At 38.8% G+C, this 14,715-nt stretch overlaps 1 protein-coding gene across 3 annotated transcripts in view; it reads left to right on the forward strand.

Annotated features, from left to right (window-relative positions):
- Positions 1 to 12,745, forward strand: part of LOC117565332 (POU domain protein 2) — a 34,545-nt gene extending 21,800 nt beyond the window's left edge. Inside the window, exons 1-3 of one of the 3 annotated variants that reach the window (XM_034244380.2) lie at positions 3,112 to 3,382; positions 6,069 to 6,125; positions 10,861 to 12,745. In XM_034244380.2, coding sequence (XP_034100271.1) covers positions 3,202 to 3,382; positions 6,069 to 6,125; positions 10,861 to 12,278 — 1,656 coding nt within the window. In that variant the 5' untranslated portion in view covers positions 3,112 to 3,201 and the 3' untranslated portion in view covers positions 12,279 to 12,745. Of the gene's footprint in view, positions 1 to 3,111; positions 3,383 to 6,068; positions 6,126 to 10,860 lie in introns of those variants that run through there. The other 2 variants (XM_034244379.2, XM_052002675.1) reach the window with 2 other exon arrangements.
- Positions 12,746 to 14,715: the final 1,970 nt, after the last annotated feature.

Genomic DNA, 14,715 nt, shown 5'->3' on the forward strand with positions numbered 1-14,715 from the left:
TGTCATTTTAATGCATTGCAACAACAACAACAAGAAACCAGAAGAGGATGACAGTTAGCTCCACCCAACCCTCTGACTGTCTGTTGTATCTGCTGCTTCCAACTCTGCTCCTGGCTTTGTCCTTGTGAGCTGAATGTTCATGCAAAGTGCCGTCGTTCGTCCCTTTTGCCGTACTCGTATTTTTGATGCTGCCAAGCGTTTATTTTCTTGATTAATTTCAATGCCCAAAAACTTTGTTGTTGCCCTTTGTGAGCTATTTACATGCCACATGTGTTTATGTGGGTGTAACCCCTGTTTCTAACTGCGTAGTCTGTTTTTGGCAAATAATCAAATTGCCCAGACAGCGGACAACTGCACTCGACTCGCAACTGTTCGGAGAACTCAAGTCTGCAAGACTGAGAGACAGGCAAAAAGTATAGAGGAGAGGTAACTGGGTAGGTGGATATACTCGTATGTAGACTGAAGATTGTTTATCTTTTGTTTTGCCAGTCGAGGAGGCCGAGTGACAAGTTTAATCAGGCTACGTGCACAGGCGAGCGAGCAGGAGCAAAGTCAAAAGGATAACTATTGAAATTAGTTGGCAGTTGGTCAGTTTGTCGAGGGTAGCATTTCTTCTATCTAACATATATCTACTATATTGATTTTCCTGCCCCTTTTTGAGTTCTTCAGTTCCTCAGTTGGCACTTAAATCATTTTGGCACTTTAATGTGCGCCAAACCGAATGTCTGCTGGTCATTGCTCATTGGCCAGTCATATCCTGGCAGGCCAAACATTAATTTTGCACTTTTAATTAAAACATTTCACCCACACACACCCCACAGGCATTGTCCTGCCAGTTTTTCCTCTCAGTTTTTCCAACAGTTTTCCAATTCGTGACTCGAGCTAAAACAAAGGCTGCAAACTGCAACCAGGCTGCAGAACCTCCACTCATAATCATAAAATGTATGCGCTGTCACCGAGGCAAGGCAAAGACCTGCCCCCAAGCCACCCTCCTCTTCCCCTCAAGTGCTCTCTCTTTCTCTTTTTCTCTTTGGCCACTTTGCACGTTGCTTGCATGTGGAAAATGCTCTCGACTTTCTTTTGCAATGCTTTGCAGCAAAAACTTTGCGTCCTCCCCAAACACACACACACTCAGACACACACACTCGTACACAGCTGCCCTGTCTGGCATAGAACAAGAAGAGCAACAAACACAACACTTGTTGTAATTACTCCCCAACTCTCGGTTCAACGGCTGCTCTGATGTTTATATGAATGGGTTTTGTGTTTATATAATCACACCGAAATGTTCAACCTTGCTCGTATTGCAGCCCACAGTGCTCTAAGGATGCTCCAAACTGATTTTGGCACAGTGGAACTACGACACACTTTTCAGGAAGTTTATGCTAAGAAAAGTATGAGTTTTCTAGTATGAGTTTTCTATTGTATGAAAAGAAAAAAAATGTTTATATGTACATATATCAAAATAGATCTTGTGATAAATTTAAATAAAGTATATTTATATTTAATTATATTTATCTTTTTATATTTATTATATAATATATTTAAGAAAAGTATGAGTTTTATAGAAGTATGAAAAGAAGAAAATGTATTTATATATATCACAAAGATATTGTGATATATTCACATTGAAATTGACTTTTCATTTGGTTGTTAATTGATAACAACTTATATATATATATATATAACTTAAATATAATACATTTTTTAAAAATTAATTAAAATAATTTGATTTTAAAATACTTAAACAAAGTTTTCATAGAGAAATAGAAAGGCCATCACTTCTTAAAACAAAATGTATAATAGTTTTAATATAAGTTCTACTAAAAAAAAAGAAAATAGCAATTTAAAAAGTTTATATGTTATATTACAAGCTATATTATGTATGTATTATATAAACTATTAACAGTCTATAAAGCTTCATTAATCTTTCCCATTCATAAACTATAACTAGTACTATATTATGCAATATTATTTATACAACTATTTAAATAGTTTATATTATACTATATGTATATTACTTCAACATTCTAAAAAGCTTCAAAATTTGTTGCCATTTAGTTGCCCTAAAGCCTGTGTCTACCACTGTAAATATTCTACACCTATCTAACGGTCTGAATCAGTTGCATACCATATATCTGCATTCTGTGCAAACTGCTTTTACATAGCAAAGTCTGTATACAGAGCGCCAATAAGCCCAAGCACCTTGGCTGTAGTCGTCGCACTTCCTTCGTACACGAACTCGTACGCTATGTAAGCTCTTAATTATGATCTATATACTTGAGTGCAATAAGAGAAAAGAGAATATGCAAAAGCAAAAGCAATGGCAATGTGGCAGAGCAACTGCGCAGCAAACGGCGCTATAACTGCATGTGCATACTCATACTCGTGCATTTGTGTGCGTATGAGAGCATTGGCCACACCCATTTCACTCAAAAATAAGGAAAAAAACAGAAGCAACAAAAAATACTCTATGCTAATGCAGGGGAAGGTGACTGCAACAATGACATCAAGTCTAATCAGAATGCAGGCAATGACAAAACGAATACGTTCCACACTCACACACAAACGCACATGCACACACTCAAAGTCAGTCTAACGGTGCAGGGTTGATTGCTTGAATTGAGTCGAAGTTTGAGTGCGACGGGGTAAGCAAATGTGTGTGTGTGTCAGAGAGGAGAGTGAGAATGTTGAGTGCAAAGCAACAAAGAAAACTAGGCAAAAGGAAAAAAAAAACAACAACTACACGCTGCTGACGGCGCTGCTGCTGCTGCTGCAAATCATAAAGCATTCACACTCGCACACACACACACGCACACACACAAACACTACACGATAGAGCAACTGCAGCTGAGTTTGTCGCCGTCGTTTGTCGATTCAGTTGCATTCGGCAAGTCGACGAAGTCGGTTCGGAACATTTACATTAACATTGGCTGTTCCGTTAACATTGACAACGTAAAAGTCGTTTTTATTGAAATGCATAAAACTCTATAAAAACAAAAAAAATATTCGTAACCGATTAATTATTTAAAGCGAATAGCAACTCTAAACTCTGTTCGCTGTGACTTGCATATGTCAATTTCGCACACATACACACAGATATATTTTGACAGTTCTACGGATTTACATAAAAAAGAAAGTGCAAGTGAAGAATTTTTTGTGCTAAAAAATAAACAATAAATATAAAAATCATTCAACAAAATGATGGTGCTACAGCAAATGCAGCGGCGTTTGTGGAATGCCACAGAGGAAACGACAACAACAACAACAGCAGCAGCAGCAACAAATGCTACGCAGCCAAACATCAAAGTGGAGACGGATTGCGACGATGAGGAAGCAAGTGTGCGGCTCTTGCAACAACGCCAGGAGCAACCCGACACATGTAGGCTGAAGCTTTAAGCAACATTTATTAGCATAAGCATAGTTAAAAGGATTAAATCAACTATCGAGAAGTCAAACCCGAAGCTTCCTTCTCTTGCACCTGTAGCTTTCACTTTCCCCCTTTGTACTTGCAACAAAGAAGACAACAGATGATTAGTATGACGCACGCCCTCACATTAGGTGTACCAAGAATAAGTCGGAGCATTGAATTTCCCTATCAGATCTAGCATTTGCTTCAGTTTTGATTCGGCATCATGATGTCCTGCTGAGACTGAGTCTTGAGGCTGCAGCTGATGCTGATGCTCGCTCCCCACAGAGCGTGTGATCATTACTTTGTTTACATTTGCATCTCTTGGCCAGAGTCCTGTGTCCTTTTTACCTGTCCCAAAAACCGGACTCGTCTCAGGTATTTTGCATTCACCGCACACAAAAAGGAAACGTACATTTTCATTTTTTCTTAATTCTTGTCCTTTAAAAAAAAGGACGTCTGAAAAAACGAAGATGCGCCTTTTTTTATTTTTGGTTTTACTTTGAGGCGTGCAATTTCCCTTAATTTTCTATTTTCTCTTTTTCCATTCGCCACAAAAGCCAAATTTTGTGTAATTACATTTAAACCGAAGGTGCAAGGATATGCCGCTTCTGACCATTGCCTTTTTAATTGCATGACAAAAAAAAACGAAAAGGGACTACGGGCAAAACCCATAATTTCTGAAACAGTCGAACATGCAGATCAGTTGAGTCCCTACTAATGCCACTTGTAATCACCCTCTGTGAGAAGGGGAGGGACATTGGGACACACAGCAGATAAGCCTCCCTTGCCATCCTCACACCTCCCAAAAAACCACAACACACAGAAGCAAAAGTCCAAAAGCCAGAACAAGCCAAAAACCCATTACCAACCACACACACGCACACACACACACACTCGCAGTCCAGTTCAGAGCAGAGTGTCCAGTGGGGTAATCTGTATATTTATAATGCGTCGCTCAGGACATTATGCACAAGGATTCCAAAACATTCCATCTACAATATATTGTCGTAAAAATATGTTACTTTTTTTTTGCTGGCCAACTCTTTGTGTGTGTGTGTGTGTGTGAGTATCTGTGTGTGTGCGCTTGGATGCGCTACACTTTGCTTACGCCCCGGGGGAGCTATAAATTTAATATCTACTTTGCAAAACAAAAAACCGAAAATGGTATACAAAAAAAGCCATCCACAGAGTGGACAACAGCACAGCGCATCAAGTGCCTCTTGGCCACGCAAGCATGTGTGAGTAAATGAGTGTCGTAGTGTGTGTGAATCCAGGATTTTGAATAGGTGAAGGAAACAGGCAAGAAGCTGATGAGAGGCAGCAAAAATATGTTGAAGAGAAAATAAATTGAATTACATTCTTTTGACAATTAATTCGTAATCTATAAAAAAAGGTTTAAGGCTTAACTCGTTTGAAAATTGGAAGGAAAAACTGTCAAATAAAATGTTAAAATGTTTGAATGTGTTAGGTAAAGGAAATAAGCAAGAAGTTGGCGAGAAGCAGTAAAAATATGTTGATGAGAAATTAAATTGAATTACATTTTTTTGACAATTAATTCTGAAACTATGAAAAATTATTAAGGCAATTCAATTTATTTGAATATTGAATAGAAAAATTGTTGAATAATATGTTTAAATAGGTAAAGGAAATAGGCTGGCGAAAGTCAGCAAAATATGTTGAAAAGAAATGATATTAAATGAAATTTTATTTCACAATTAATTCTGAATCTAAAAAATATTATTGAAGCAATTTAAATATTGAATACAAAAATTGTTGAAAAAAATGTTAAAATGTTTGAATAGATAAATGAAATAGGCAAGAAGCTAGCGAGAGGCATCAAAAATATTTTGAAGAGAAATGAAATGAAATAGAATTTTATTAGATTCTGAAACTATACAAAATAATTAAATCAATTCAATTTATTTGAAAATTTAATAGAAAATTTGTTGAATAAAATGTTAAAATGTTTGAATAGGTAAAGGTAAACGGCAAGAAGTTGCTGAAAGGCAGAAAAAAGTGTTAAAGAGAAACGAAATTTAATGAATTTTATTTGACAATTAGTTCTGAATCTACAAAAATGATTAAAGTAATTCAATTCATTTGAAAATTTTTGACTAACATGTTAAAGTTTCATTCAAAGACAGTTGCTGTTGCTGATTTCATCGCAGTTTTGCGAATGTTTCGAGTGTGTCCATTTGTCCAGACATAAAGCGAGGACCTTAAAAAAGTTTACAACACCGGACACCACTCAGAGGACAACTCAGCAACAGCAATAGCAACAGCAACAGCAACAGCAAACAGAAGACATAGTATTTTTGCATGCCACGTTATAAGAACCGTAAATACTAATGGACATTTTACGAGCCATAGCTGACCAAGTGGCAGACACACTCAACGAACAGAAGAAGAGACAAACCCCAGACAAAGTCTCGCTCCCCCTTGCAACATGGTGTGGCACAAATTGACAGCCGTGCTGAAAATAAGATAAGAACGTGCCATTTGCATTTCTGTCTTCAGTGCTTCGACTAATCGATAGTCAACTCAATGATGATCAGTTATTTAGGTTTATTATTATGTTAAGGGAAATGCCATTGAGACAAAAACGCAAAAAAACTAACCACAGCCACTGCATCTTTTTTTTTCACTTTCTTTACAGTTTTGCGACACATGTCCAACTCACCGACACCGCCATCACCTCTGCGATCTCTATCAGGTATGCTCGTAATCCTTTGCCAATATTCAACAGACATGTTCCAAACCAAAAAGTAGCTACAGCAAAGGGTCTTTAAGGTTGGGTTTGGGTTCCTGGTTTTGCCTGGTTTTGGTCTCGTGTCTGGGAACGTGGCTACTTTGTGGCAAAATTGATTACTCACACGAGCCATGTTGCCATTTATTGATGTCTCTTCTTATACATACATATGTATATAGCCCGGGGTCAGGCATTTTATAGTTGATGCAACCCCAAAAGCAGCCAGAATAGGTTTTGGGATGAGCTAAACGGGCTTGGCCTTAGGTAGGTGCTGCAACTGACATCGCACGTGACTGAAGTGTGCCCCTAAAATCTAACCAAATGCAGTCGCAGCCACAGTTTAGCGTTCGGCTCATGCAACTCATTGAGTTGCCTCAAATAACTATATTTTTGGGCAAATAAAATTGTATGACGAATGAGGGAAGCAGATGCAAAAATTTCAGTATCTTTTTTAAAACTATTCGAAACTTAGAATGGAATATAGCTAAAAGTTATGTGATAAGAATAGAATAAGAATTAGGAGAACTTTTGTTTTGAAGAAGAAAAATTCATATATGTAAAACATCTTAATTTCATATAGCTAAAAGCTATGTGATAAAAAAGGAATTAAGAATTATGAAATAACGATATTTTTGGGCAAATAATGTTGTGTGAAGAACGAAGGAAGCTGATGCAGAAATGTTAATCCCTTTATTTAAACTTAGAATGGAATTTCATAGTGCTAAAAGTTATGTGATAAGAAAGGAACTAAGAATTAGTAGAAGTACTTTTATTATAGATGAAAAAAGAGACATCTATCAAAAGTATTTTCTTTAATTTCCTAAAAGTCCTCTTCATATAGACCTAAGTTCTGCAAAATATCCTGGTTGCAAATTTCTGTGAATCGAAACCCTCAGCACAACATAAACACCCGACACCCACGACAATGGACAGTTGCAAGTTGCAACCCTAGAGATCATGGTGTAGAATGTAACAACTGTATAAGTACGATAAGAAGTGCAACCCCCAGAACAAATATGCAAAAGGTTATGCACACACACACATACACAGTTTTCGACATTGTTGACCCCTCGGAACCCCCGCGTGACCCTGCTTGCAAATAAACAAAAATAACAATTTGTCAAAATGTAAATTCTGGTGTCTTTGTCTCTCTTTCTCTTTGATGCGCTCACAAAACTGCGCATTTAGATGATTGTTGGCAACAATTATACAACAGAGAGACGTCGACCCTAACTGGCGACCTTCCCTTGCCCCTAACAAACTGTAAATAATCTATGCAAAAACATGCAACCCTCGTTGAGTTTCAAATTTAAATGACAACCCTCATTTAAATACTATGTAGATAACAGGGTTGCCATATCATAGACTGACAATTAGAGTTGCATTTTTATTGGTTTACACGCAAATTAAGCGAGCCCTCCTCAAGGGTGCATATTTAAATATGTCACAACAATAACAACAATGGAAAGCCCTTAAAAAAAGGGTTGCTGCCTATTAAAAAACACACATAGAGAGAGAGGGGAAAAGCAGAGCCACCAATCAACTGTTGCTTCTCGTTTAACATATCATTTGAATAGCGCTGAGGTGTAAAGAGAGAGTGTGCCACATATTGAAGGGGTTACCTCACACTTACCCTAACTGTAACCCTCTTTTTTTTATTAACTGCCACTTGTTGACTCGCTGGCTGTTATTCAAATTGAACGCCTCTTCCGCTAACCGCAAAAAAAGGGTATGCCAAAGGATTAGGTTGCGTGAGTCTAATTGTCCCTTCAATAGGGTAATTTCTACGACACAAGTTCTCATGATATTATATAATCAGCGGTTTTTTGATTGGCCACTTGAATTGAACACAACTTTGGAGGCGTCACGAGGGCGTTTTAAATTGTATGGAATGGGTGCTTAAGAGGCGTTAAAGTTGCTGGAAGAACTTGCTATTAAAAAACAAAAGAAATCACAGGAAGAAATGGAAAATAATTTGAGAGTAGCTTGAACACAATTCTCTAGACTCTTTTTGCTGTTTATACCCGCTACCCATAGGGTAGAAGGGTATTATAACTTCTATCTAGACATGTCCGTCTGTCCGTCCGTCCGTATAAAACACTGAATCTCAGAGACTATAAGAGATAGAGCTATAATTTTTTTTCGACAGTATTTGTTATGTTTGCACGCAGATCAAATTGTTGCTATTTCAAAACTGTTGAAAATATAACAATATTTTTGTCGTCATTTCTCAATCATTTAATAGATCTAAAGTGTTTTTAGTTCTGCTCGAAAATTTCCAGAAATTTTGCTTTGATTTCGTACCTAATTTATGCAGAATATTGTGAATAGATCTCTCAGATAGTACGGCATATAATTGGATTGAATGCGCACTGAGCATGGGGATCTTTTATATCTTTCCCATAAATCGAAACGCACTTTACATTGATGCATTCAAAAGAGGACGCCCCGTAGCATGCAACCCCTAAATGCAGAAAGACAACAGAGTGCCACATCAGCATAGAAACAACGTGCAACACTTTATTTGTCAGTGAAACACGCACACACACAAAATACCATGTATATTCACACATTTGCCATTGTGTGGCATCCCTAGAACAGCATCAACACATCTGCTGGGCTAAAAGACAAAACGTAGCCACATCACCTGGTATCGGGTTCGATGTTGTTCAGTCCTCGACTCAACTCGACTCGAGTCGACTCTGCGTGTGTCGCTCTGTTGCTCTGGGCCAAGTTGCGCCTGCAGCTTCTTGACTTTTGCAAAACCTTTCTTATGCTGCAACAATGCAACTTGCAGCCCTTTGTGGCAGCGCTAAACCCTTTCTAAAGTTTCTGCCAATCGCAAGTTGCATTCAAAAACGAAAATTCATTCCCCACCCCATACTAAAAACGAAAACTGGAAAATGGAAAATCCTCAACTCGTGCATTCCAAATTGTTTGCAATTGTAACGAATTGTTTGTTACCCATCAATCCAGGGGTTGCAACCCCGAAGGGGGGAGAGGACGCGGATTTTACAATCACAATTTGGAAGCCGTGTAACCCTTATAACGATGCGATTTTTAGCTGAGTTTTAACTGCGTCTCTCCAGCTAATTATATTAGTCGATTCTCTTCGCTTACAACGAAAGTCATAAAAACAGCTGCCCACATAACATTTCACATGTATCAAAGCGTGTATATATATTTTAAACTTTTCACCCGCATTGCAAAAACTGTCCAACTGTCTAATCCCTTAACCAGCTCAAAACTGATAAAACGACAAAGAGGCAAACTGACGGCCAAAAAGCCGCTTACAGCAATCATCTAATCAAATCCTTTGAAGTTATTATCTGTGAAGATTAATCATTTAGTTTGAATTTAAATGATTAATACAATTGATAGTTTAGTCTTTAAAACAGTATTTTAAAACAGAGTAATTAGATTGCTTACAATATATGTAAAATATAATAATAAACAAAAGTAAAGTTTGTATTTGTGGCGATTAATCATTTAGTTTGAATTTAAATGATTAATAAATTTGGAAGTTTACCATTTGAAAACACGTAATTTGATTGCCTGGAATATATGTAAAATATGTATTTGAAGTTATTATCTATAGTGATTAATCATTTAGCTTGAATTTAAATGATTAATACATTTCATAGTTTATTCTTTTACCATTCGAAATTAAGTAATTGAATTGCCAATGTAAAAATGTGAATTAAAGATCGGATTCATTGAAAATTTTCATGTACGTATTTTCAATTGTTTTGGGCTAAACGTTTTTCATCAGCTCAAAAGGAAGTTCTCATTTTTAAATCCTTTGAAGTTATTATCTATGGCGATTAATCATTTGATAGTTTATTCTTTTACATAATAAAACTGAGTAATTGGATTGGATATACATATGTAAAAAAAAAAATATGTATTTAAAGTTATTATCTTGTTTAATTTGAATTTTAATGATCAATACATTTGATTATTCATTCTTTTACAAATTGAAAATAAGTAATTTGATTGCCCGAAATATATATTAAAAAGTGTATATAAGAATGTAAATGAAAGATCGCATTCATTGAAAATTTTCATGTACATATTTTCAATTGTTTTGGGCTAAACGTTTTTCATCAGCTGAAAGGAAGTTCTCATTTTTTTTTTATAAAACACTGCAAGGATTATCTTACAGCACAGGATGTTGTTGATATGTTAGGCGGCATTCTTTCGGTTGTAAATCAATAATTTTTGCCATGACACATTATGAAATTTGAGAGCTGCTGTCGCTGACACTGCGCAGATTTCAAACTCAAAAGTCCAGTCCAGAAGAAGAAAGCTTCCTGGCCCCGAAGCTGGGCAAAACGTTAGGCGATTTTCCAATTATTATGCATGATTGAGTTTTGGGCAATGCACGAAATTGTATTGCAGAAAGGGGGAACAGATGAAGAAGGGGGGCACAAAGGCAAGAAACCCTTCCGCTTGAGCGTCTATCGGCAATGCAGCAGCTAACCGCAGCGATGACGATGGCGGGCATTCAATTGGAAGATTGAATAAAATTTGCCTTAAAATAGCAAAAATATTGAAAACTTGGCCAATTTATGCGACGCAGGCTACTTGAACTTCATTGAGTTGGAAAATTGAAAAGAAAAAGCCCAAACGAAAACATATATTTATAAATACTTCAACTCGAAGATAACGCAAATTTTCAACTCTTTCCTCTTTTCAGACTGCGGCAAAAGTTACAAAGAAGAAGAAGAGGAGGTCGAGGAGGAACACGAGCAAGAATATGCTGAAAACTTGAGCCGCAAACGCAACGCTGGCCAATTGGATGCGGCTCTCGAGGATGAAGTGCTCAATCTGGCACGCAGCGAATCACCACCGTCCAAGCGCTTGGCTCTCGATGCCCCACCAACGGCAACAGCCACACCAACAGCCCCCCAGCAACCACAACATGTCGCAGCAGCCGCTGCCATGTCTGCCATGGGTTTGCCTCCGATGGCCTTTGGGCCGGAGGACATGCAACAAGCGTTGCAATTGCAGCTGCACAGCTACATTGAAATGGTCCGTCAACTGGCGCCCGATGCATTCCCCAATCCCAATCTTGCCACACAGTTTCTGCTGCAAAATTCGCTGCAGGCGCTCGCACAATTCCAAGCGCTGCAGCAACTGAAACAACAACGAGAGCAGCCGCCGCTTAATGAGTCCATCTCTCTGCCTCCCGCTCGCCATTATTCCACACCTGTCAGCAAATCGCCTCTGCGCAGCCCATCGCTGTCGCCTGTGGCACGTTCCAACGATCAACAGCCGCAGCAGCAACATCAGCGAACGCCGCCCAATTCACTAACTGCCGCTGTTGCAATGGGACTGAGCAGCGCTGTGTTGACGCCAAATACGCCGAGCATGCAACATCAAGCATCCGGAGCATCAGCGAGCACGCCCAAACCCATGTCAAGTGGCGCCACAGTGGCCGCTGTGATGGCCACTAAGTTGGAGCAGTCACCTGAAGAGACCACCGATCTGGAGGAGCTGGAACAGTTTGCCAAGACCTTCAAGCAGCGTCGCATTAAGCTGGGTTTCACCCAAGGTGATGTGGGATTGGCCATGGGCAAACTCTATGGCAATGACTTTTCGCAGACGACAATCTCGCGCTTCGAGGCGCTTAATCTGAGCTTCAAGAACATGTGCAAACTGAAGCCGCTGCTGCAAAAGTGGCTCGAGGATGCGGACAGCAGTGTGGCCAAATCCGGCGGCGGAGTCTTCAACATCAACACCATGACCACGAATTTGGCCAGCACACCTGAGAGCATCTTGGGGCGGCGACGCAAGAAGCGCACTTCGATTGAGACGACAATTCGCGGTGCCCTCGAGCAGGCTTTTGTGCTGAACTGCAAACCCACCTCGGAGGAGATCAATCAGCTGTCCGAGCGCCTCCACATGGACAAGGAGGTGGTTCGGGTTTGGTTCTGCAATCGCCGGCAGAAGGAGAAACGCATCAATCCCTCACTGGACCTGGACAGTCCAACAGGCACACCCCTGAGCAGTCATGCCTTTGGCTATCCACCCCAAGCACTTAATATGTCCAATGGTCATGCGTTGCTCGAGGCGAGTTCGTTTTGCGGCAGCTCAATTAGTTCTGGCGAATAAGCTGTTCCTCTGATCAGCTCTTGTACATAGAAAGATACCTCCAAATCTTCCACACACATTCCACACACAAAACTGCATATCGTTCCCTTTTATGCTCCCCCCTTAGGTGATAGCGAGTCGTATCAGAAGAATCCATTACGAATTTACAAGTACATATGCATAGATTATGTTAAGCACTGTATTGGATCTACGTAGAGTTCCTAGAGTTTCCATGTAGTCAACCTATATAGAAACCCAACTAAATACTATCGATAACTGTTGTGTGTACGTATGTGTCCAGCATGCCAATCTATCAATATATACTATACTTTACTATATATTTAATATAAAATAACACCCTAATAATAATGATAAGTCTATGTAATATACCTACAACTTTACCTATACTTAAACCTACCACATAAAGATGTTGTTGTACGATGTCCAATTGTAAATTGATCTTAAACTCTTAGATCTAACATAAAACACTGAAATTTCAATAAAAATCATTAAAAACAAATAATGGAAAATGTTTTTTTAAATCTCTCTCGATTTCAGAATTGTATTCTACTTTTAAGAAACTCAACAAAAACTTCTTGAAAGTTTTGCCTCCTTTTTTAAGGTTAACGAGTTAATACCCGGCTTCAGTTCATAATTCAATTAGTTGAGCTATAGCATATCCTTGTTGTATACTGCCATATCCCACACATACACACTTGAATCTCATTAGAAGCTACCTAAATAAATATTTAAGTACATATTTAGTTAACTGATTTCGAACCCAAGGATCCCATCCGGACAGGACACGCGCCAAGCGCAAACACACAATTTTTTAATAAACTTCCTCTCTTCCAAAGGAAAAAGGGACCCGCACCAACCCCTTTGCCGTCGTCCTTCTCCTCGTCGAGGACATACACGCATTGTTGTTTAGGCGAAAATCTCGGCACTGGATTTGTTGGATAAGAAATCACTTCATCTTTGCCCCCGCAACACTTAATATGGCATCTGAAATACAGTTCCATACACCGAGTGAACCTTACCAAATGAAACCCTTATTTGTATATCGAAGCAAGCGTGTAAATCCATTTGACCGCCCAACTCTAACCCTTCCCCTACCCTTACCCTTGCCCCGGGGTGGGGGGTAAGCGACTTTAGATGGTGCCGTTTTCTGATTCGTTTACGACGAATTCAACTTTTGCCGGTGGGGTGGGACGAAAAGGGTTTATACCATAAATTCACACATAGTTATGTCATATGGTGCTCGGGTGGTTGTTGTTCTAGTTTTTTTTGTCGTTGTCGTTGTCGTTATCGTTGTCCTTGTTGTTGTTGGCGTTGTTGTTGTTGTGGAGCGTCCTTTTGTATTGTGTCGCAGTTGTAAGTTATCTTGGGTCATTCGCTAAACTTCAAATTGAAAACAAGTCCAAAAGCGGACTTTAAATGGAATACACCTTTAATTATTCTAAGAGAGCTATTCAGGAATCTACAGCCAAAATACTTTTAATGGATACTTAGTCTATGATGTTCTATGATCCTTTTTGCCTCGCTAATCGAGCACTGCTAATTTTGTGAGCAGAGGTTCATTTTAAAAAAATTTTGTAAAAATGCTGTTCACATCTTTTTGATAAAATGATAACAACTAGTAAATAATCTTAGTATTCTTTTATTCGGACACTTCACCTGAAGAGATAGCTATAAAATTTTCACAGTATTTGGCACGAAATTACGAAGTAATCTCTATGTTAAGTATATAACTTTAAATTACAAAGTCTTTAGTAAATATGTAAATATTCAATTTAAAGGCCATTTTATTGGCTGTGCACAGCACATCAAAAGCATTTCAATTTCGCCTGCAAGCAATGGTTTATGTACTACGTAAACACTCAGACCCACAACTGGACAACAGAAGCTGAGACCTCGGTCATAGACACAGAAGCATCCGAAGAGCACTCACACATAATTGGCAAAGTCGAGAGAGCTGCTGGTTGAATGTTATCAGTTCGCTGCAGATGAAGAAAACATTCAAAGGAAACGAAATCGCTTTGAGTTTTCAGCCCATATTCAAAATGTCCTGCCGCCTGCCTGCCATTCGCCATTCGCCACTTGCCACATGCTCCACTTGCTTCATGCCTGCCCTCAGGTCATTTAACTGGTCAAACAGAAGGCGGGTGCGGTGTTCGATTGGAATTGGGATTAGAGGAATGAAAGCTTGAGGCTATTATTTGCGGCATGCGGCATGTGGCAGGCGCTCAGATCGGCAGTCCAAGATTTGATTTGAGCTCTTTGATAGATTTCACTTGCCTCGACTGCTGCATTTGCAAATTGAATTCCATTTTGAGAAATGTTTCTTACCCTACAAAGCACTCGCTGCCTTCATTTATAACAATTTAATGAAATTTTCCAATGCGTTTTCATAATACATATATATATATATATAAGTAAGTATATGTTGGGCAACACA

Source organism: Drosophila albomicans, chromosome 2L (assembly GCF_009650485.2).
Source record: "Drosophila albomicans strain 15112-1751.03 chromosome 2L, ASM965048v2, whole genome shotgun sequence".
In the NCBI taxonomy this organism is placed as follows: Eukaryota; Metazoa; Arthropoda; class Insecta; order Diptera; family Drosophilidae; genus Drosophila; species Drosophila albomicans.